The 23,229-nt window shown below is 53.6% G+C and overlaps 9 protein-coding genes across 9 annotated transcripts; all 9 read right to left on the bottom strand.

Annotated features, from left to right (window-relative positions):
• Nucleotides 1-807: 807 nt before the first annotated feature.
• GNI_162730 (hypothetical protein) lies at nucleotides 808-1,734 on the bottom strand (the record flags this gene model as incomplete). Its single annotated transcript, XM_011134793.1, has 1 exon — nucleotides 808-1,734. One exon carries the CDS (start codon nucleotides 1,732-1,734, stop codon nucleotides 808-810), a length of 927 nt encoding a protein of 308 aa, XP_011133095.1.
• Nucleotides 1,735-1,934: 200 nt separating this feature from the next.
• GNI_162720 (hypothetical protein) lies at nucleotides 1,935-2,600 on the bottom strand (the record flags this gene model as incomplete). The annotated part of the gene is made up of 1 exon (XM_011134792.1): nucleotides 1,935-2,600. One exon carries the CDS (start codon nucleotides 2,598-2,600, stop codon nucleotides 1,935-1,937), a length of 666 nt encoding a protein of 221 aa, XP_011133094.1.
• Nucleotides 2,601-4,668: 2,068 nt separating this feature from the next.
• On the bottom strand, nucleotides 4,669-6,342 carry GNI_162710 (hypothetical protein; the record flags this gene model as incomplete). Its single annotated transcript, XM_011134791.1, has 1 exon — nucleotides 4,669-6,342. The coding sequence occupies one exon, from the start codon at nucleotides 6,340-6,342 to the stop codon at nucleotides 4,669-4,671; it is 1,674 nt and encodes a 557-aa protein (XP_011133093.1).
• A 639-nt stretch (nucleotides 6,343-6,981) lies between these two features.
• Nucleotides 6,982-8,880, bottom strand: GNI_162700 (hypothetical protein; the record flags this gene model as incomplete). Its single annotated transcript, XM_011134790.1, has 1 exon — nucleotides 6,982-8,880. One exon carries the CDS (start codon nucleotides 8,878-8,880, stop codon nucleotides 6,982-6,984), a length of 1,899 nt encoding a protein of 632 aa, XP_011133092.1.
• Nucleotides 8,881-9,350: 470 nt separating this feature from the next.
• On the bottom strand, nucleotides 9,351-11,075 carry GNI_162690 (hypothetical protein; the record flags this gene model as incomplete). The annotated part of the gene is made up of 1 exon (XM_011134789.1): nucleotides 9,351-11,075. The coding sequence occupies one exon, from the start codon at nucleotides 11,073-11,075 to the stop codon at nucleotides 9,351-9,353; it is 1,725 nt and encodes a 574-aa protein (XP_011133091.1).
• Nucleotides 11,076-12,827: 1,752 nt separating this feature from the next.
• On the bottom strand, nucleotides 12,828-14,858 carry GNI_162680 (hypothetical protein; the record flags this gene model as incomplete). The annotated part of the gene is made up of 1 exon (XM_011134788.1): nucleotides 12,828-14,858. The coding sequence occupies one exon, from the start codon at nucleotides 14,856-14,858 to the stop codon at nucleotides 12,828-12,830; it is 2,031 nt and encodes a 676-aa protein (XP_011133090.1).
• A 263-nt stretch (nucleotides 14,859-15,121) lies between these two features.
• GNI_162670 (phenolic acid decarboxylase) lies at nucleotides 15,122-15,619 on the bottom strand (the record flags this gene model as incomplete). The annotated part of the gene is made up of 1 exon (XM_011134787.1): nucleotides 15,122-15,619. One exon carries the CDS (start codon nucleotides 15,617-15,619, stop codon nucleotides 15,122-15,124), a length of 498 nt encoding a protein of 165 aa, XP_011133089.1.
• Nucleotides 15,620-17,078: 1,459 nt separating this feature from the next.
• On the bottom strand, nucleotides 17,079-18,860 carry GNI_162660 (hypothetical protein; the record flags this gene model as incomplete). The annotated part of the gene is made up of 1 exon (XM_011134786.1): nucleotides 17,079-18,860. The coding sequence occupies one exon, from the start codon at nucleotides 18,858-18,860 to the stop codon at nucleotides 17,079-17,081; it is 1,782 nt and encodes a 593-aa protein (XP_011133088.1).
• Nucleotides 18,861-19,056: 196 nt separating this feature from the next.
• Nucleotides 19,057-21,348, bottom strand: GNI_162650 (hypothetical protein; the record flags this gene model as incomplete). Its single annotated transcript, XM_011134785.1, has 1 exon — nucleotides 19,057-21,348. The coding sequence occupies one exon, from the start codon at nucleotides 21,346-21,348 to the stop codon at nucleotides 19,057-19,059; it is 2,292 nt and encodes a 763-aa protein (XP_011133087.1).
• Between the last annotated feature and the right edge of the window lie 1,881 nt (nucleotides 21,349-23,229).

Here is a 23,229-nt window from a genome sequence, read left to right as displayed (position 1 = left end):
CCCCACTGGAAGCTACTGACCGCGATGGTGAGTAACCGCTATTCACGCCGACAACGTGAAGCGGCCGATGAGGCGATAATTGTCAGGTACCCCGGAATCTTCGACCGAGCGGCCACAATGGAGGACGGCCTCCAGGATGGCTCGGAAAAGATTGAACTGGTCGTCCGTGCCAATACCGCCTGGGAGCGGTAGCCTCCCTATGAGCCTCCATCACCAAGTCCGCTACGTCTTTCCTGCTTCTGTTCCGCCCTTTGTCCTGCCTGTCCTGCCCCCGCCGCCTCTTAAGCTCGCGCCATTCCGTTCGCACTGCCCATTCTCTCACTATCACGCTCTTCTTTTGTTGTTCTGCCTAATTCCAGTGGCCTTTCCGAATGTCAGTCTTTGTTTCCGAACTGCACATCCGATCGAAACTTCCTCCTTCCTCGAAAACACTCCTTCAGTAAACACAGCTAGCCTCAACTACCGCGGCAATTACCACCATCACTATTTTAATTGGACCAACTATTGAATGTATATTGCCCGATTTTCTTCTCCTTCAACAGCTTCATTCACGTTATCCAAATCATGGCGGCAAAATCAGAATTACCACCATTTGAAGCTATTCGTTTTCTACCGGTACGCCGGCCATGTCTGCTAAGATGCTTGTCGGGGGGGGGGGATAAGCTTTGGTTGGCTGTGCGATGATTTCGCAGAAGTGTGCGTAAACAGTGACGCTGGGGAAGACAGTTCGGACTTTACCGAGTTGTTGTAGCGATTGTTACACGCAGTTGGTGCGTGCCACGCAGTTTTGTTGGAGTCTGAAAAAGCTCAATCAGGAGAGATCTGAGTGAAGCACTCATACACGCAGCGTTTGGGTTCCATATTTTGCATGACGGACATGCTGCCCTCACGAGGTGTCGTCATCTGCTTAAATGCGTTTTGGCTTGTTTCGTTATAGAAGTCGGCAGTAACTTCGTACTGGTGTCGCAAACCGCTGGACATACCGCAGCTTATGCTAAGCCTCGGACACACGCACTTGGGGAACGCATCCCCCTGAGTCCAGAGGCCGCTGCCGCAAGGCACTTTGAACCACAAGGAGCTGAGCTCTTCCTTGAAGTCGGGGAGGGACCCTGGCGGGTATTTCTGCTTAACAAATTGTACGAACTTTTGGAGCCCTTCCGGAGTGCAGGCACTATAGGGAACCCATTTCTTCAAGTGCCGTTGTCTACGCAATTTCCGGACATGGTCCACCTGAGCTACCCTCTTGTCTGCCTTATTCCGCAGTTCTTTGTAGTACTCGATCATGTCGTCTATATAGTTATGTTCATTGGGTCGACACCTCACCACGCACTCTTCATTACCTGAGGGACGAAAGATCCGACCCAGCATTGCCATGAGGAATTCGAGACCGTGTACGCCTGGTACTCCTGCATCAAAGTCAAAACACTGAGGGGTGGCGACTCCCAAGTTTCGACAGATTAACGTTGCGTTCATTGGCTCACCGCAGTACCAGGCGGCTTCGAAGTAACGAGCTTCAACCTCCGGCTTGATGACTAGGTAGTCTGACAGTTTTGAGGTGGGACCCTCTTCCTTGCAGTAGTCAACAGGTGATCGGAATGTCATCAAGTCATATCCCGTTACGGGGTCTCGAAACAGAAACTCTCGATACAACGAAGATATGTCCGGGCAGGGAAGTGCATAAGTGAACCTAGACGCCAGACGGCGCTGATACAGAGCGTCCGCCGTTGGGGCCATTGCGGAGCTGTTACTTGCAACAAAGTCGCTGCCGGGCCAGACACCGTCCCATAACCCAAATGTAGTAAGCAAGCGTTCCAAGGCCAGGACTCCAAGAATCAGGCCGCCGTATTCCATCGCTCTGTGACCCACCACGCTGGGCCAAGAACGCGGCGACTTCCCGGGAGCGACGGCTTCGATCACAATCTTGTTTAAGGCAGTCAGTTTAACTCGAAAACACATTCTGCTTCATGTGTTTTCGAGTTAGTTCCTTGAGGATTGAAGTGTTGCTTCCAGAGCAAGTCGTAATCCTCTTTAGTTACAGAACGCCACTCCTTTATAAAGGCTCGCCGAGCGCCTTCCACGGGTCGCGCTGACTCCATAGTCCTCGGCATGATGTCTTGGAAGATTTGGTCAGCGACGTGTTCATTCAACGCGTCAAGCGGGTTCTTGGGCGCCACCAAGCCGTGCCAAACATTACTGGCGAGAGAGTCCGCGGCTCGTTGGTAGTCTGTCGCTCGCGTCTCAAACTGCGCAACTGATTCCTCGGGATCGCTCCTGCTCTTCGTGTTGTGCTTCCTCTGTGGGCACTCGTTCTCGAGCCCGAACAGGGAAACATCTTCACCCAGGTACTCGTCGAGATCTTGTGGCGGCAGAACTAACAGTCTCATACTATCTTGCTCAAGGTCGAATTGCTTACGCTTGAGGTCCTTCGGGTACGCCACGACCAGAACCTCCAGCGGCTGGTGACTCCCAAGCCCGTCAATTACTGCCACCTTCGCGCTGCAGCCTTGAACGCTCGTCTGCTCACCTCCGTTCGTGTGCAAGACCGACAGAAGTCCACCCAGCTTCAGACCCTTCGATTCTCCGCATACACTCGTTTTCATCAGCCCTGTAAAAGTCTGAGGTTTTAACGGAATTTGCTCTGGGCTGCAAACGGGGCTACCGCTTGACCCGCGGCGCGCCGGCTCGACTTGGTGGTTGTGATCCGAGGGCTGAACGGGGTGTCAGGGTGTAGAGGGTTCGCGCCACACAAAAATAATATATAACTCTACCGAAGGCGATACGACCCCCCGCGACCGGCCCTGTCGGGCCGCTGCTATAACTACACTCGTCCGCGCCCCGGCGTTTACCTGACCGCTCCCGTTATCCGCGTCCCTCGTCCGCGCCCCGGCGTCTACCTGACCGCTCCCGTTATCCGCGTCCCTCGTCTGCCTGCATCACTACCACGGCATCGCAGCTCACTGAAGTGTTACGCGCAGCTCCATACAGCCTACGCGTGCCGCCCAGATCAATCTCGAATCCCAACGTACTCGACATTCCCAACCACGGCAAGTACCGGGAGGGTGTCCACTCCACAGCTGGGGCTGGGGCTTACTTCCTTCACGTACTCAAAGCTCGCAGGGCTCTCTCGCCAAAAACTACGGCCCTGCACCTGCCGCTTCAACGCCCAGTCAATTACACCCTCTGCAACCAGCCACCGACTTACTCTGTCGGTGCCGTCTCTTGGCCCACTACCCTCGTGGCTGCCTCGCCGGCCGACAATGCGGTTCAACAACGTGAACGCACGCCCCCCGCGCACTCCGCGCGTTGACAATGTTGTCATTCGCTCACTCGAGAGCCCTTGATCCGTCCGTAGCACCTTCCTCTCAGCCCCACAACACACTTCTGCCCGAGCTTCACGAGCCTCACGATATTCCCGGGCACACCTCGACGGGAGCAAGGACGGAGCGCCACACAGCCCCAAGGATACGCTGGAGGCAACCAGTCCGGAACTCCGCTCATTCACCCGTTAGCTCGCCGTATCCTTTCAGACCTCTCCGGACGACATTCGACCCAATCTCCGCCACCGAGGACCATCCTAACCTTGCTGTACAACCGTGGGGATCCCAAGCGCTTCCGTGGGAACGTTGGGCGGGGGCTACTCACCACCTGGTGCCTGTGGCGCCCCCAGCTGGCCTTCGCCTTTCGACCCGTTCCTCTGAACATCCGGCGGGTCTCGGTCCCCCCCCGGACAGCCCCTGCAGATCCAGTAGCTGTCGCCAACTGAGCTGACCCGAGGGCCGAACGAGGTGCCAGGGTGTAGAGGGTTCGCGTCACACAAAAATAACTCTACCGAAGGCGACGAGTCCCGGTCGCAAACTCTGACGGCTCAGCGGGCGATGTGAGGTTCCAGTTGTTATGTCTCGCCCGCTGAGCTGAACTGCTCAAGGTTCGGGACCGGCTGCGCCTGTTCGGCACCACCCCCGCCGACTCATGAGCTTAGCCCCCCTTCGCGGCCCCCTTGCTTCGATCCACCTGAGTTGGGTTCGGGTCCGGTCGGACCCCAATTTCATCTCCTAAGAAATTGGGGTCGGCCGGGTTGTCTAAGAATTAAGACTACCTGAGGTAACTTCTTTCACGTGAATTATTTTTGTGATTCTTCTTTGAATGGCGCTCTTGTCTGGTATACCATTCATCCGGATCTTGGTTGCTTGTAATCACAAAGTATGTGGCTAGTAGGTCCGTGATTGACTCAATCACTTTGACTTTGATCGGATTTTCTGATAGATAACGGGGCATAGCGTTTGGAAGAATAGAAATGGTCGAATATAACCGTTGGTCGAATATAACCGTTGGTTGTCCTGTGTAGCCATCCCACCATGGGCCAGATGGTTTTATATAGTACCCTTCGGTTAAGCATCTTGCGGCATAACTTTTTCCAGCGCCCCAGAGTACGATGACGTTTGGTTTTTCACGGACGGACGTTACGCGTGGTAATGCCTTAATGTCTGGTTCGGTTTCCTATAGATCAGCAATGCTGGTGTCTTTCCACCAGCCTTAAAAAGCTCGAGCGTTCTCAAAGTCGGGCGTTCTCAAAGTCGGGCGTTCTCAACATTGGATAATTGTCCGTCGCACGTTATTGGCATGCTGTTGTGTTGAAAAAGTTTTATCTGCGATCAGTTCTATCTGAGATCAGATCTGAGTGAGGCAGTCATATTTGCAGCTTTTGACTTCCATGTTGTGCATCTTGGTGGTCGCGAAGTTACGGAATGCGTCTTGTGTGCTGTTTTTCTCGGACGTCGTCTCAACAATGACCTCGTATATCTGGCGAAGACGATTAGACATGGCACAGGTCATGCGAAGTTTTGGACACGCGCAATCAGGGTATGGTTCGCCGGGTGTCCAGATGCCGGTGCCGCAAGGTGCTTTGAACCATAATTTGCTGAGGCGTTTCTTTTGGAAACCGGGTGGGTATTTTTGCTGAATTGCTTGTATGAATTTTTGGAGTCCGTCCGGGGTGCATGCATCGCTTGGTTCTGTTATATTTAGGTAGCTACGCTTAGTGTGGAGGCGGTTACGCTCTTCTGCCCGCATAAATGCCTGCCTGCGTAATCCTATGTCGGTTTCTAAGACCTGGCGCAGAGACATCAGTCCGTGGGTATCGTAGCGAATAGTATTGCAACGAATCCAGCATTCTTCGTTGCCTGTGGGATTGAAGATTCGACCCAGCATTTCGTTTAAGAAATCTAGACCGTAAGCGCTAGATGAATCGCCAGAAATGAAGTCGAAACACTGAGTGTTGGCGACTCCTAGATTGCGACATAACAATGTGCCGGTACCGGCGCCACAGTGTAGGTACAAAACCTTCGTCTCAAGCCCCGGACTGGCTAATATGAAGTCCCTCGCGTCAGACTTGGCCGCCATCTCCTTGCACTTCTCCATCGGCGTACGCCGGGACATCAGGTCCCAACCCGTCATGGGATCCCGAAACAGATAGTCTCTGTACAAGGAAGAAAGGTCCACCGTCGGCGGCGAGTGACAACTAAATTTAGAGGTAAGGACTTGATGGAGACCCTCAGCTATCCGGACCGTCGCGGTGTCATTGCTTGTGCTGTTCATTACGGAGGAGTTACCCCACATGCTGTCCAAATAGCCGAGTGTGGCTAGCAAACGCTCCAACGCCAGGACTCCGAGAATTACGCCGCCGTACTCCAGCCCTCTCTGACCGACCACGCTGGCCCAGGAGCGCTCCGACTTCCCGGGAGCGGCGGCGTGCATAACAATCTTGTTCAAAGCCGCCAGGTCGCCGTATTCTACTTCGTGCACTTCCGAGTTGGTTTCGCGAGGGTTGAAGTGTTGCTTCCAGAGCATGTCGTAGTCCTCTTGTGTCACCGACCGCCACTCCTTTACAAAGGATCCCCCTACGATTCCCACAGCCTGCGCCGGCGCCATAGTCCTCGGCATGATGTCTTGGAAGATTTGATCAGCAATGTGTTCATTCAAAGCGTCAAGCGGGTTCTTGGGCGCCGTCAACCCGTGCCAAACACTAGTCGCGAATGAATCCACGGCACGCTGGTAGTTAGTTACGTCACCATCACCCAAATACTCATCGACGTCTCGGGGCGGCAGCACCAGCAGCCGCACGCTATCTTGCGCAAGGTCGAACTTGGAACGCGGTTTTGCAAGGTCCTTCGGGTCCGCCACGACCAGAACCTCCAGCAACCCCTGGTCCCCAAGGCCGTCAACTACTGCCACCTTCGCGCTGCAGCCTTGAACGCTTGTCTGCTCACCCCCGTCCGTGTACAACACAGACAGAAGCCCACTTAGTTTCAGACCGCTCGATTCTCCACACACGTTCGTTTTCATTGACGTCCTAAAAAAATTGGTAAGTCAGGACGTAAAAGCTCGAACTTAACAACACGAATTTTTGGTCCCGTCTTGACGAGCTGACCTTCACTCGTTAGCTCAGGCGCCGCAGAAGCCACGGTACAGCTCAGGGGTGTGTGTCACCGCCCGAAGCGGAACGATTTTCGGTCTAGTAGCTGCTGTTGTCCCCAGCCATGTGCGACCGAAGTAGTCGGAGCGCTCCGACTACTATTGATGTTCATTTCCCAACGTTGTTATATTCTTGAGTTGTAAACCGGGTTGGGGAGCACCGTGTGTCAGTGGGTCTGGAGGATGAGCACAAAAAAGGGGCGCGGTGCTAACAGCATGAGCTCAGTCAGTTATGATGACTCTCCTAGCTTGTCTGTAAGCAGCGACCTTGGTGGTGGTCTCTATGCGGGCCGGGCTAGACTGGTATCTCTCCATTCTGACTTTACCACGGATTCGACGGCTTGACCATGGCACTTTGGACAGGCCACAGTTGGACAGGCCACAGTTGGACAGGCGAAGGTGTAGCAACGACATTTGTGTCCCTCTAGCACGAAGCGGGGATGGATCGTTGGTAATTGAAAAACTCTGGCGGTGTGGTCTGTTCAGTCGAGTCTGTTAAATCAAGTCTGTTCAATCACTAAAGAGTTTAGTGAGGCATTGGTAGAAGCAGCGTCTGATCTTCATGCCAGGTATATGACTCTTCGGAAGGACTACAGTTCCTTTCTGCATGAACAGATAACTGGAGTCGCGATATTGGGAGCCTGCGTCGTGGGAGACAGTCACCATCTCGCCCAGGTCGTTGCCCAGTTCGCACGTGACCACGAAACGAGGACACATGCACAAGGGACCGGGCGGTGCTGGTTTTAGTTGGTCACCCATCATAGTCCAGATACCCCTTCCGCAAGGTTTAACAAACCACATTCGCTCGAGTTCTGTCTTGTGGTTTTCAACTGTCTCCATTGGAAACATTCGCCTCATTTTGTTATCCCAGTTTCGCATACCTCCCATATTGTCATCGCCAAGACCCAATGAGGGCTGAAGATGATCGTTCACGTCCTTGTACTCCCTGGCCCAGAAGGGCAAGAGATTTACTCTTTCAGCCGGAAGACCGCACCGCATGGTACAGTGTTCGTTGGGGGCGCGAAGAAAGATTCGTTCCAACATCCCCCACAAGAATTCGGACCCCTCTCTGTTCCAGCTCGGCACGCCAGAAGCGAACTTAAAGCACTGACCGTTGCGTACTCCCAGGCCATCACAGAGTAAGGTGGCTGGAGTGGAACGGCCGCAAACCGTGTGGATAGTCCCTCCTCCAGCCATTAATGCGCGGCCGACTTGAAAATCGTATTGCCCACGAGTATTAAGCATTTTCATGCACTCGTTGTAGGGCGGTCGGTAGTCCAGCAGGTCAACTTCCGTGTCCGGGTCCACAAACATCCCCCTTGTATATATCTTACTAGCAGGGTGCATGAAATCGCCCACATGCCAAACAGGAGGGGGTACAGGAGTAGTACTCGTCGCAACCGTCGACCTCAACTCCCTGCGGACAATCTTCACTGCCTCGGTCATGGCCTCCGTCGCAAATTCGCGTTGTGCATCCGCCGTTGTACTAGGCGTAAAGTTCGCGGCCACTGCCGTAAAATTGGCCGTCAACTTCTGCAACAAACCCGGGGCCTCCGTCGCCAGCTCTTGGTACAGACCGTCAGCCGCCGGGACATCCGCGATGCCATTGGCTGCATCAGCACCATTGCCCGTGAGAGAACCTTTTACATTGTCCCAGTTGCCACCCATCCACCATTGGAAGGCCACAAATGCGACGGCCACGGCGGTGTATTCCAGCACTCTCTGGCAGACAACACTCGACTTCGATCGCGACGACTTTTCGGGAGCTGAGGCTTGCATCACAACCTTGTGCAAGGCAGTCAAGTCGTCGTATTCAATCTCGCGAATTTTAGAGTCGGTCTGTTGGGGGCTGAAATGCAGCTTCCAGAACAAATCGTAGTCCTGCTCCGTGACCGACCTCCACTCCTTTATAAAGGGTCGCAGACGACCTTGTACGGCTTGCGCCGGCGCCATAGTCCTTGGCATGATGTCTTCGAAGATTCGGTCGGCGACTGGTTGGTCCAATGCGTCCAGCGGGTTCTTGGGCGCCACTAAGCCGCGCCAAACGCTGGTGGCCAACGAGTCCACCGCTCGGTGGTAGTCAGCCGTCCCTGTCTCAATCAGCGTCGTCCCTGTCTCAATCAGCGTCTTCCGTTCGTCTAGCCCGGTCTTGCCCTTGAGGGAGTGAACACCGTCGGCATCACCTTTGCCCAAGCACGCATCGATGCCCTCGGGCGGCAGCACCAATAGTCGCACGCTATCTTGCGCCAGGTCGAACTTGGAACGCGGCTTCGCAAGGTCCTTCGGGTCCGCCACGACCAGAACCTCCAACAACCCCTGGCTCCCAAGGCCATCAATTACTGCCACCTTTGCGCTGCAGCCCTCAAGACTCGTCTGCTCACCCCCGTCTGTGTATAACACTGATAGCATCCCGCCCAACTTCAGGCCACTGGATCCTCCACACACGTTCGTTTTCATCGACAGCTTAAAAAATTAAGACTTGGACTCGGTTAAGATTTATTGCCTTTGGACACAGAGTTTTCAATGAAACAAAAACGGAAATAATTCATACTCGTGTTGGTCGAACGTATTCAGCAGCAGACCCGAATCAACTCAATACAGAACAAAACTGTGGAACGTAACAACTACTGACACGCGCCCTCTGCTTATCAGACCATATATATTCTCTCATCTCCGCACATACCTACCTCTCTTTTCCTCCACGCTCCAACTGCGTGGCGGGTACCTCACCCAACCCCACCACGCAGTTGGAGCGATGGCTACATGTAATTGGCGCGCAGTTGGGGCGATGGCTACATGTGGTTGGCGCACAGTTGGAGCGATGGCTACATGTGGTTGGCGCGTGCCACACAGTTGTATTAAGGTCTGAAAAAGCTTAATCAGTCAGGAGAGATCTGAGTGAAACAATCGTAGAGGCAGCGTTTGGGCTCCATGTTTTGCATGACTTTAAAAGCCGCTTTGCCGTTCCCTATGAAGTCACGGAATGCGTCTTGACTGGCAGTGTTGTACGCATCGACAGTGACCTCATACATCTGGCGTAGGTCATTGGACATTGTGCAGGTTATGCTGAACTTCGGACACGTGCACTCGGGAAATGGTTCGTTTTGCGTCCAGACGCCGCCACCGCAAGGCACTTTGAACCACATTCGGCTGAGCTCTTTCTGGAAGCCGGAGAGGGAGCCGGGAGGGTATCTTTTCCTGACGGCTTGTTGGAAGGTTTGTAGCCCCTCCTGGGTGCACGCATCGCCTACCTCCCTAACGTTATTATGAATACGAATATCACGGACTCGGTCCGCCTCGATTAAACGATTAAGCGCTATTTTCTTCAACTTTTCGCGGAACGCTGGGACCCCGGCCTTGGAGCCATCTGGGGGTGAGTCGTCGTGCTCAGGGTAGCAACGAACTACACACGCCTCGTGGCCTGTAGGATGAAAGACTCGACCCAGCATAGACCATAAGAATTCGAAATTATGTGGACCGGGCATTCCTGAAATGAAGTCGAAACACTGAGGGGTGGCCGCCCCCAGACCAGCACACATTAACGTGGCCTTATTATTATGGCCACAGTACAAGTAGTACTCGCGAGGTAGAATTGATAGATCCTGATTCGTAAGTAAGTAGTCCCCCGGCTCTGTCTTCGCCGCCATCTCCCTGCATTTCTCCAAGGGCAATCTCCGCGCGTTCAGATCCCATCCCGTAGCGGGGTCAACGAACATGTAATCTCTGTAAAAGAAAGACATGTCCGGGCTGGGAAGCGTCTGACAACTCCATTTAGACGACATCACCTGGTGCAGACCTTGAGCTACTGCGGAGTCGTTGCCAGACGAGACAGACGAGACAGACGAGCCGGACAAGCCGGACGAGCCAGACGAGACAGGCCAGATGCCGTCCAAATAGCCGAGTGCGGCAAGCAAGCGCTCGACGGTCAGGACTGCGACAAGTACGCCGCCGTATTCCATCGCTCTCTGGCCCACCACACTGGACCAGGAGCGAGACGACTTCTCGGGAGGAGCGACCGCTCGGACCACGATGTTGTTCAAGGCGGTCAAGTCGTCGTATTCTGTTGTCGAGTCGGTATCTCTAGGGTTGAAGTGTTCCTTCCAGAGCAAGTCGTAGTCCTCTTGTGTCACCGACCGCCATTCCTTTACAAAGGATCCCCCTACGATTCCCACGGCCTGCGCCGGCGCCATAGTCCTCGGCACAATGTCTTGGAAGATTTGGTCAGCAACGTGTTCATTCAACGCGTCAAGCGGGTTCTTGGGTGCCACCAACCCGTGCCAAACATTAGTCGCGAATGAGTCCACGGCACGCTGGTAGTTAGTTACGTCACCCTCACCCAGGCACTCATCGACGTCTCGGGGCGGCAGCACCAGCAGCCGCACGCTATCTTGCGCAAGGTCGAACTTGAAACTCGGCTTCGTAAAGTCCTTCGCGTCCGCCACGACCAGAACCTCCAGCGGCCCCTGGCTCCCAAGGCCGTCAATTACTGCCACCTTCGCGCTGCAGCCCTCAAGATTCGTCTGCTCCCCCCCATCAGTGTACAACACAGACAAGAGCCCGCTTAACTTCAGGCCGTTCGATTCTCCACACACGTTTGTCTTCATTAGCGCACCAAAAAAAAACTCCAACAGACGAGTGTTTGTTCTGGACCAACGTTTGTCTCGTCAGTGTATCTCTGCCATTGTGCGCGTCATTCCAACCTGATGTCTCGTCCTTTTGACGCAATAGGTAAGAATAAAGGAGTGTTCAAAAAGACGATGACCAAAAAAACGGGCATGTTCAGATTATGTGAGCGGAGGGTGGTGGGCTGATAAGGTCAGAGGCGCGATCATCAAGAGGGTGCAATGGGGCAACGTCGGTTGTTGGTGCGCTGACGTCGGTAGAGCAAGGACACGGCGACCAACATAGGCGGGAGAAAGAAAGGGTTCGAAGGTATGGCACCCATGGTCGAAGAGCAAGAGAGAGAGGGGGGTTCGAAGAATAGCAGTATGAGCTAGTCGAAAGGTCTCTTGTTGGCGGTCGGTGTAACCCTTGCATAAAGCGTTTGAGTTTGAGGCTCGAGGGTGTACAGGGCTCGAATGAGTCAGATATGCAGGAGAGAGTCCAATAGACGAATGAACGGTAGCCAGATGACTGTAGAGTGCAAGTGCTAGTGCGGGACTATGGTCTTCAGCCCACTTGGTGAGGATTCCTTCTTCGATGATGTGGCCTAGGTATTGAAGTGCGGACGGTATGAATTGTTATTTTCGTAAGTTAATAACCAGCTTTCAGTAGACGCTCGAAGACTTGGTCGGAGAAGCGATGCTACACCCGGTGTATGAATTAAAATTTTGTCTAGGTAGACTAAGAGTAACGTAGGTCATCAAGAAGGAAGTTCACGCTACATTGGAAGGTACCAGGAGGGTCGTCACGCGGGGTGAGGATTAGGGGGACTTTCGGGTTCGGTAACCATAACGTCATTGTTGATGTCAATGGGGACGACAGACGAAGGAGTTGTCTTCAGACGTAACGTTGGGTGTAGTTAAGGTAATGGAATCAAGGTCTTGCCGGTGGCACTTGCACAAGCAACGTATACTGCGATCTTCCATGATCTCTCGGCAGCTCGGCTTCTTCGGATGTGAGTACACTTATCGGGCACAACTACACTTCTCCCGCAAGATATTAATACCCGCAAGCGACCTCCGGACCAGGACAATATTGAATCAGGAAGACAACGTCTCCGCTACGAAATAGTGCTAAAATTTTTATCCTTATGGAAACTGATAAAACTGAAGAGTGCACTTAACTTGACTTGAACAATTTTGAACTATCGATTACTGCCTCACCTATCAATTTATTATGACTCTTATCAGTGCTGTCTATCGTACTGTACTTATTACCACACAAGCGACCATCATGGCTGATTTGAGGAGTTTGTGGACTTAACTGGTGCCAGGGTTCTTGAACCTATCGGCCATAGATAATGCGTACATCATTGCGTGATTTATCGCAGAATCCATTCGAACTATCAGAGAATCATAACTCGTGTTTACAGACAATGCACCGCGTTAAGCACACCACAAAAGGAGACACATCGGAATCGTCGAATGTGACCCACGTCGTGATTCCCTTGCACCGAATAGTCTTCGGTGAAGAGTCGCTGTTACCCAGGTCATGCACCATGTTGTATTGAGAAGAGGGCACGCGACTGACTGAAGGGTGGTCCATGACAACGATGGCTTGAAGGAGGATGGCTTGAAGGATGATGATGAGCGAGGGACGTGAAGATAGAAGTCGAGTGGAGTTGTTGAACCCCGGAAAAAAGATACAAACCTGTTTGGCGCTACGGGTACTCGCGTCCCTCTGAGTGAAAAAGTTCAGTCAGAAAAGAGCTGAGTGAGGCATTGATAAAAGCAGCGCTTTATCTCCAAGGGCGTTCCGGTACCTGTTATGTTTGAATTTGGAAGGACACCATCAAGATAGGCTAGCTGTCTCGGTTTGTCCCGAATGTCTAGAGAGTCGACCGAGACACTGAGCCTCTCACCTGTCTCGCTACGAGTCTCGCATGTGACTCTGAGTTTCGGACACTTACAAGCGGGTTGCCACGGTTTGTGGACCCATTTTCTCTCATCAAATGGCAAGCTCCATACTCCCGATCCGCAAGGTACGCCGAACCACATCTTGGTAAGTTTTTCCTTATGCTCGGTTACTGCTTCAGCCGGGAACATTCGCTTCATTCTTAGTTCAAATTCTTGGAAATCCTGATCGCTCACGTCGTTAAGTACGTAATTAAACCGTGGGTCCTTCATGCCCGGAAGAAAGGTTGTGTGGTAGTCTCTCACGATGAGGGGCAAGCGACGTATCGCTAGCGCGTTGTCGCAACGAATACGACATTGCTCGTTGTTTGGAAACAGGAACATCCGGTTCAACATGTTCCACAACTGTCTCAGACCCAGTGGATTCTTTTGCAACACAGGGGACACGAAGCTAAAGCATTGACGGTTGCGGACTCCCAGGTTTTCACACGCAAGGGTCGCATTATATGGATTGCAGGCACCCTGAAGGCTGTCAAACCTTTCTAACATTGCACGGTCGACCACAATGTCTGTCCACCTAGGCTTCCCACCCATCCCATCGCACTTGCTCGGGGTCGTGCGGTATTGCAACAGGTCAGTCCCCGTTCTAGGATCCACGTACACACCCGGCCTGTATAAATCACGGGTGCTCAAATACTTTCCTATATACCAATCAGGGCCACTCGTCGCATCCACAGTGCTCGCACCCACTGTGCTCGCACCCACTGTGCTCGCACCCACAGTGCTCAACTTCTTGCGCACAGTCTCCGCTGCCTCGGTAATAGCCTTCGTCGCAAATTGGCTCGCTGCCTTTGCCGCTGTAAAGTTACTGGTCATCCCAGAGTTCGGAGTTTCTGTAGCGCTATGCGTGGCCGTCATGTTGTTAATCATACTCTCTGCCGCTGTCGTAAAATTGTCCGTCAACTTCTGCAAGAGGCCCGGGGCCTCTGTCGTCAGCGCTTGGTATAGACCGTCGGCCACCGGGGTCTCGGCGATGCCACTGACTGGGACGATCCCGTTGCCCCCAGCAGAACTCTTTACTGTGTCCCAGTAGCCGCCGGGCTTGGTCATCCACCATTGGAAGGCCACGATTGCCACGGTCACGGCGGCGTATTCGAGCACTCTCTGGCAGACCACTCTGGACTTGGAGCACGACGATCCCTTGTGACTTGATGCTTGCATCACAATCTTGTGCAAGGCAGTCAAGTCGTCGTATTCTACCTCGCGCATTTTTGAGTCGGTTTGTTGGGGGTTGAAGTGCAGCTTCCAGAACAAGTCGTAGTCCTCTCTAGTGACCGACCGCCACTCCTTTATAAAGGGTGACTTAATGCCTTCTACGGCTTGCGCCGGCGCCATAGTCCTTGGCATGATATCTTCGAAGATTCGGTCGGCTACCGGCTGGTCCAACGCGTCCAACAAATTCTTGGGCGCCACCAAGCCCCGCCAAACGCTGGTCGCCAAAGAGTCTACCGCTTGGTGGTAGTCAGCCGTTCCTGCCTCAAGTAGCGTCGCCCGTTCGTGCAGCTCGGTCTTGGTCTGGAAGGCGTGAACACCGCCACCTTTGCCCAAGCACGCATCGATGCCCTCGGGCGGCAGCACCAACAGTCGCACGCTATCTTGAGTAAGATCGAACTTGGAACGCGGCTTCTCAAGGTCCTTCGGGTCCGCCACGACCAGAACCTCCAGCAGCCCCTGGCTGCCAAGGCCATCAATTACTGCCACCTTCGCGCTGCAGCCCTCAAGACTCGTCTGCTCGCCTCCGTCTGTGTATAATACAGACAGAAGCCCACTTAGTTTCAGATCACTCGATTCTCCACACACGTTCGTTTTCATCAACAACTTAAAAAAAAAAGGATTTCTTGCGGCCCATCCGGACCAAGCTTTGTCATCACAAAAAAGGTTGTTCCGTCCCCCAAAAAGGTAGCAGCACCGGAGAGGGCCGCACCGGAGAGGGCCGCACCGGAGAGGGCAGCACCGGAGAGGGTCGCACAGGAGAGGGCCGGGTTGTGTTGGAGGGTGCCGAGAATTATCGGCCTGCAAGTCACAGTGTCCAGCGACGAAAAGGCAGGCGGCAATGTCTAGACGGAATGTCCAAGCTAGAGGTTTGCGGGATAATTGGGTGGCAGGTCTTTTGCAGCACACGTTATCACGGAATCGTTGTCTTCGCCACAGTCGCGGATAAAGGTGATTGTGGCGAACTCATTGATCACTTCTGTTGGGTATGCCGGTCCGGCTTCGCGTAAGGTTTCCATCTCGGTAATATGATCGTTTTGGAAGCACACTGTCTTCTCTGGGTTGTTGATGATCCAACGGGGGAAAAAGATCGTACCGTGGAATAGTTTATCACCCAGATTCGCTATCAGGCTGACATCAGTGCCAGTGGGCTCCGTCCATGAAATTTTGTAGATACTTTGACCAACACGCGCAATGTCAACAACCTGATCTTTCACCCACCTATTGCCCACTATTCCACTATGAATACGGTAATCCAAGGTGCTCGCATTCTTCACATAAAATTCGTAATTCCATCCATTGTCGTAAGTGTAGATTAGATGCTTTCCAACAAAGCCACTCAGATCGAACTTATCAAACATATTCATACTCCTTTTTTAATGCCGTATGCTGCGTTTTGTCTTGGACTGAGTAGTCCACTGGACCCGCTCGCCAGACCCGCCCGCCAGACCCGCCCGCCGGACCCGCTACCGACATACCGTTCGCTATTGAGACACGTTGTGGGTATGTTTGCTCTCCGGTAGCTCACCCATGCCACTGGGTCGTCAGCCGGTCAAAATCTGCTACCCCCTCCACGAGCCTCCCTCCCCGTGTGCCACAGTCCAGATTAAATCGCCCCATTTGCCGCGGAGTGTTGCCTCGAAGCAATCGTCTACGTGCTTGACAAGGACGGTAGAATGGCTACAACCCTTCTCTAGATACAAAGATGCTGACTTAGCCCTGGCAGGTTGTCGTGTCTTGAACTGTTGTTTACGTCAATGCCCCCTGCGGAGAAGGCGGGCGTGGAGTCGTCTAGGGGAACCATTGCACTGAACGGAACATCGGGAGGGGTCAGTGTAGTCGCCTGCCAGACAGACAGACGGCAAACTCAACTCCCAGAGTAACCCGAAGTAATGACACGTGGGATTCTCACCGTCAGTGCAAAGTAACGTGCCACCGGTATGGTCACACCTCGACCAATCTAGCTCCTCCCAGCCATTCACACTAGGCGCTCCCGTCGGAACGCCCGCCGGACGGGGGCTACTCGTCGTCCTTGCATAGAAGCGGAAGTGACAGGGCCGTAGTCGTTGACAAGATGTGCCATGCGAGCTTTGCGTGAATGAAGTAAGCCCCAGCTGTGCAGTAGAAGCACCCCAGGCACTCGCTCTCACGACGAACGTGAAGTGGGCCAGGGGTCAAGCCGAACCCTCCGGGAACGCGCGTGGACTAACATGAGTCGCACGGCGCGCTCGCGGTGGGCAGACAGGTAGACAAAACGGACGACGCACACTGTGGCTGACGAGGCGGCTGAGAATCTGAGACCGATCCTGTGGAGCCGACGTGGATCGGCAGCGAAGGAGTCGCCCTTTTTGTCAACGAGCTGCCGAGGGAGGCCCAGGTACGACCTTCGCCACGTCAGCTGGGTTGAATTCGGGCCTGCGGACTGAATGGGTCATGCGTTCGTAAAAAACGACGAGGCCGGTCCCAATTTCATCTCGGTGGGTGAGATGAAATTGGGGCCCGATTGGTCAGCAATTGAGCTCGTCAATAAAGACGTAACGGACACAGAAAGGCCTTTTTTGTGGGAGGAGGGGCCTTTTTTTCGAGAAGGACAGACTTGGCCAGAGGCGGGCGTTGAAGCGCCCATACTATTACCGCGCAAAAAAAGTGTGTGCAAACAGAGGTGGTAACGCCGGGAAAGCAGTTCTCTCACAATCACTCCAGAACTAGGCTGCACCAGCGAGCGCTGGCTGCCATGAAGCGACCTGTTGGAGCGATTGTTACACGCGGCTGGCGCGTGCCACGCAACTGCGTGGCACGTGTTTTGCGGCTTGAAAAAGCTCAATCAGGAGAGATCTGAGTAAAACAATCATACAGGCAGCGTTTGGCTTCCATGTTTTGCATGACTTCCATACCCATACGGGGCGTTGTCATCTGGTCGAATGCGTGTTGGCTGGTTTCGTTGTGAAAGTCGACAGTGACATCGTACAAGTGTCGCACGCGGTCAGACATGGAGCAGGTTATGCTAAGCCTTGGACACGTGCACGTAGGGAACGGATCGCCTTGCGTCCAGACGCCGCTACCGCAAGGTGCTTTGAACCACAAGGAACTAAGCTCTTGCTTGAAGTAGGGGAGGGACCCTGGCGGGTATTTCTGCTTAACAGATTGCACGAACTTTTGGAGCCCTTGCGGAGTGCACGCGTCATGGGCAATCCACTTCGTTATATTCCGTTCTCGACGCAATTTCCGGACTTGGTCCCGCTCGGGTAAGCGCTTTGCTGCATGCGCCCGCAACTCTCCGTTGTACCGGGCAAGGTCCCTTGATCTGTCGAACTGAGGGAGGTGACACCGCACCACACACTCTTCATTGCCTGAGGGACGAAAGATTCTACCCAGCATTCCCATAATGAGTTCCAGACCTCTTGGGCCTCCGTCTCGTGAAATGAAGTCAAAACACTGCGGGGTGGCGACTCCTAAGTTGCGACAGATCAACGTTGCGTTCTCGTAACTGCTACCGCAGTGCAAGGCGGCTTGGGGGTATTCAAGTGCAAGCTCCGGACTGATGGCTGTGTAGTCTACTGTATATGATTTGCTAGCCCATTTCCTGCACTTGTCAAGAGGTGTTCGGAAGGTCATCAAGTCCCATCCCGATGCGGTATCTCGAAACAGATGGTCCCAATACAACGACGACAAATCCACGTCCGGCAGCTTTTCACAACTGAATGCAGACGTCAGTCCCCGACGCAGAGCGTGCGCCTTCGGGGCCACTGCGGAGCCGTTTTTTACAACAAAGTCATTGCCGGACCAGACGTCGTCCAAGTAGCCCAGTGTGGCAAGCAAGCGCTCGACGGCCAGGGCTCCGAGGAGCACACCACCATATTCCACCGCTCTCTGGCCCAGGACGCTGGACCAGGAGCGCGGCGACTTCCCGGGAGCGATGGCTCGGAACACAGTCTTGTTCAAAGCCGCCAGGTCAGCGTGTTCGGCCTCCTGCGTTTTCGACTTAATTTCCCGGGGATTGAAGTGTTGCTTCCAGAGCAAGTCGTAGTCCTCCCTAGTTACAGACCGCCACTCCTTTATAAAGGCTCGCCGAGCCCCTTCCACGGGTCGCGCCGGCGCCATAGTCCTCGGCATGATGTCTTGGAAGATTTGGTCAGCGACGTGTTCATTCAACGCGTCAAGCGGGTTCTTGGGCGCCGTCAACCCGTGCCAAACATTAGTCGCGAAGGAGTCCACGGCTCGTTGATAGTCTGTCGCTCGCGTCTCAAGCTGCGCAACTGATTCCTCGGGATCGCTTCTGCTCTTCGTGTTATGTCGGCACTCGTTCTCGAGCCCGAACAGGGAAACATCTTTATCTTCACCTAGGTACTCGTCGAGATCTTGTGGCGGCAGAACTAACAGTCTCACGCTATCTTGTGTAAGGTCGAACTTTGAACGCGGCTTTGCAAGGTCCTTCGGGTCCGCCACGACCAGAACCTCCACCTGGCTCCCAAGGCCATCAATTACTGCCACCTTCGCGCTGCAGCCCTCAAGACTCGTCTGCTGTCCCCCGTCTGTGTATAACACTGACAATACCCCACTTAGTCCCAGACCGCTCGATTCTCCGCACACACTCGTTTTCATTACAGGGAAAAAAATGAAATATCAATTAGCTCTGGCTAGACGAGTCTGTTGTGTCTTTTCCGTAAAAGCAATGCCGCTACTGATACCTCCAATATTATTTTTTAACAGAATTGTGGATAATTTCGGAAGGGTAAATGATTGTGGTGACGCAAGCAAAATCCGTTCCGTTTTGTTTCGTTCTCTTGAATGAAAAAGTTCAGTCGGATAGTGGTGTACTACGTTCTGGTCTAGTGTGCCCTAGTGGTCTAGTGCGCCCTAGTTCAAGGTCGTCTTGAGGTGTGTAGCCTTGCTCTTTGTTTGAGCGTGGTGTATCTTGAAAGAGCTGAGTAAGGCATTGGTAGAAGCAGCGTTTGATCTGCATGGGCGTTCGTCGTCCTGTTATGTGTGACTCCGGAAGAACGCTATGAGAAGCCATCCACTGAGGGGTGTCTTGAATGTTGAAAGTGTCAACGGATACATAGAGCTTCTCGCCTGCATCGTTTGCCGTTTGGCATGTGACTCTAAGTTTGGGACATCTGCAAAGGGGGTCGATACGATCAAAATACATTGGGAATGTCCAGACTTCCCCGCCACAAGGGATACCGAACCACATTTGGCTAAGTTTATGGTTATGCTTGGCGACCGTGTCAGCCGAGAACATCCGCCTCATTCTTAGTTCGAATTCTCGGAGATCTCGCTCCGGCTCGAACGTAGAATCGCCCATAACCTGTCCGAGACTCATGAGGGGTTCTGATCCACCCACATAGTTGGTCGAGATCACACTTCCGCGATCATACTCCTTCGACATTTCGTTCGTACGGTCACAACGAATACGACATAGTTGGTCGCCTGGGATAGAAAACATTCGGCGCAACATTTTCCACAAAGTATTCAGATTTCGCGGGTTACCCGACTGCGCCCCAGACATAAACCGGAAACACTGGTACATGCGTAGTCCTAAGTTAGGACACATCAGAGTCCCGGCTACACCGTCACCACAAACGTTCGCATTATTCTCTCCATCCAGTGATGCAACGTCAATCACCACATCTTTCGGCTTGCGGTAAGTTACGTCTTCACAAACGGATATGTTCCCACGATACACGAGCATGTCAATTCCCGTTCTAGGATCTCTGTACACACCGGGCTTATACAATAACGAATCCGATATACGTTCACCTACATGCCAATTAGGGTTGGTCGCCTCTCTCAACTTCTCCGCCAAAGTCTGTACTGACTCGGTAGTAGCCTCCGTCGCATTTTGGCCAGCCACCTTCGCCAGCCATTGGCCAGCCATTGTACGGTTAGCCGTCGGCATAAAGCTCGCGGTCGGCATAAAGCTCGCGGCCTCCGTAAGGTCATGTATCGCCGTCGCACTGGCCGTCACGTTGTTAATCATACTCTCTGCTCCTGTCGTACTCAACTCCTTCCGCGCAGTCTTCACCGCTTTGGTAATAGCCTCCGTCACAAACTGGCCCACTACCTTCGCCGTTTGAAAGTCACTGCTCGGCTTAAAGCTCCCGGCCTCCGCAAGGTTATGTATCGCCGTCACGTTGTTAATCATACTCTCTGCCGCTGTCGTAAAATTGTCCGTCAACTTCTGCAAGAGGCCTGGGGCCTCTGTCGTCAGCGCTTGGTACAGACCGTCGGCCTCCGGGACATCCGCGCTGCCACTGGCTGAGGCGATCCCGCTGCCCAAAGCGGAACCCTTTACGTTGCCCCAGTAGCCAGAGCTGCCCATCCACCATCGGAAGGCCACAAATGCGGCGGTCACAGCGGCATATTCCAGCACTCTCTGGCAGACCACACTGGACTTGGAGCGCGACGATCCCCCGTGAACCGAAGCATCGATCACAATATTGTGCAAGGCAGTCAAGTCATCATATTCCACCTCGCGCATTTTTGAGTCGGTTTGTTGGGGGCTGAAGTGCAGCTTCCAGAACAAGTCGTAGTCTTGTTCCGTGACCGACCGCCACTCCTTTATAAAGGGTCGCGGAGCATTTTCTACGGATTGCGCCGGCATCATAGTCCTTGGCATGATGTCTTCGAAGATTCGATCGGCGACTGGTTCGTCCAACGCGTCCAGCGGATTCTTGGGCGCCACCAAGCCACGCCAAACGCTGGTCGCTAAGGAGTCCGTCGCTTGGTGGTAGTCAGCCGTCCCTGTCTCAATCAGCGTCGTCCGTTCGTCTAGCCCGGTCTTGCCCTTGAGGGCGTGAACACCGTCAGCGTCACCTTTCCCCACGTAAGTGCCGACGTCTTCGGGCGGCAGCACCAACAGTCGCACACTATCGTGTGCCAGGTCGAACTTGGAACGCGGCTTCTCAAGGTCCTTCGGGTCCGCCAGGACCAGAACCTCCAGCGGCCGGTGGCTCCCAAGGCCGTCAATTACTGCCACCTTCGCGCTGCAGTCTTCAAGACTCGTCTGCTCACCCCCTTCAGTGTACAACACAGACAAGAGCCCACTCAACTTCAGAGCACTTGATTCTCCGGACACATTGGTCCTCATTGGTACTCTGAAAAGATAACTGAACAAGTCCACAGGTCCAGTCGTGTGCGCGTTGTGTCTCATTTTATGAGAATAACCAAGAGAAAAAACCACCATGGGTGGATCAAGAAAACACCATGGGTGGGTCAATAAGGCAGAGCAGTAGCGAGGCAACGAGCAAGTTCTTCCCGTTCTTAGGAGGAACGTAGTTCCGCGAGGTAATTGGTCGCATATGAGAAACCTCAAATGTGCTGGATATCCAAGCCGATAAGCTGTAATCTCCGCTAGGCCGCGTAGCTTCGAGTGTTGTCATCGCTGATGAGCTTAGCCGTATGTGCGTCGACTCTCGGTAATGGCAATATTGAGTCGTGTAATTACTCAGCCACGCGCCTGAGGAAGCCTTTCCCTGACGACCCAACGGCCACGCAGCAAAGATAGCGCCAAATAAGTTTTTATCGTTTTTCCGGGTTCAACTCCACTCGGATCATCCAGCAAGCCATCCTAGCGTCATAGAACAGCCTTCAGCCAGTCGCGCGCCCTCTTCTCAAAAAAAACGTGGTGAACTCGGATCAGACTCGGATCAAAACGGAATCACTCGGTTCAAGACAAAACGTGGATCTAAGAGGCTACATCCAATAGTTTTAAGGGGCACGGACTCAAACGTAGGCCGAAACAACACCTCCCCAATACCCAACAAGATGTCCTCGCCCATCGCACAAGTCGGTCCCTAAGATGCCCATCGGAGTACCATCCGATGGAGTAGCTGTCATCCTCCGACATTTTGTCCATCACCACAAATATGATAGTGGGGGTATAAGTCCAGCGACGCAACGGTATCCTCAACCTCTCGCGCAGGGCTCTCTCTTGGCCACGGCACGAGCAATGGGACGCTGATCATTTCGTCGGCGATGTTGGTCACACACCCGCGACGGGTAGCTTCGTAGTGAGCTACCGGACGGGAGGATGCTAAGGCACACGTGCTGGTCCTGATTCGACAAACAACAACTATACAACAACAATACTACGACAACAACACTAAAATATCGATTTCCAAATTCTTGACCGAATACTCCGTGCAGGGCCCGTATGTATGCCGCGCCTAACCGACTCGTGGAATAGCATCTTGGAAGCTGCTGCTACTTTTTGCCTTCGTCGGCGTGTAGCCAGTCCGGGCTTGTGGTCGTTCCTCCGCCCGTCGAAAGTCGCTTCTCTCCGCCCAATTCCATGACTGGTCCACTCCGGACAATTCTACCGCTCGATTTCGTCTCAAGGAGACAGCTCCGGAATGTCTGCTCGGACGCTGAGGGCAAAGACCAAGCGAACACCCCTGAAGCCAGACGAGTAGAACAACACCTAGGTCCATCCACATCTCACCCCCGAGGGTGAGGAGGCTGTCGTTGTAACGTATGCTTTCGCGGCCGGTGGGAATAGTGAGCATCCGTGCGTGACAACCACCGGAAGCAGTAGAAAAAAGAATGAGGAAACTCTCGTTGGATTACATCAAAGGTACTTGTAGGGGAACGGCCTCACTAGACGCGAGCTCATAACCACCCTCTGACTTCCGCTTCTTGGGTCTTGCCATTGCAGTCAACCATATGCACGTTTCCCAACGGGCGTAAAAATGTGTTAAGCATGCTCGAAAGATTATTTACAAGACGTTCGCTGCCACACCGTGGCCTTGTGTACGACGGGCTTTTGGTCCGTTGTGCCAAGGCCGCGGGTGGCGGCATCTCCGCGGGGTGGGGAAGCTTCGGCTTCCCCACCTACTTCCTGTTCTGCGGCCTGGCCTTCGTGGTCGGGCTGCAGATCCTCGTTTACGGTGTGGCGTCCAGCCACTTCGGCAACAGCCGTGTCTTCGGGTAAGTGTGTGGTCAGCGAGGCAGCTGATGCTTGTGGTCGAGC

Source organism: Gregarina niphandrodes (assembly GCF_000223845.1).
Source record: "Gregarina niphandrodes unplaced genomic scaffold scaffold00050, whole genome shotgun sequence".
In the NCBI taxonomy this organism is placed as follows: Eukaryota; Apicomplexa; class Conoidasida; order Eugregarinorida; family Gregarinidae; genus Gregarina; species Gregarina niphandrodes.
Note: the sequence above shows the minus strand (reverse complement) of the source record. Positions and strands in the feature narration are given on the sequence as shown.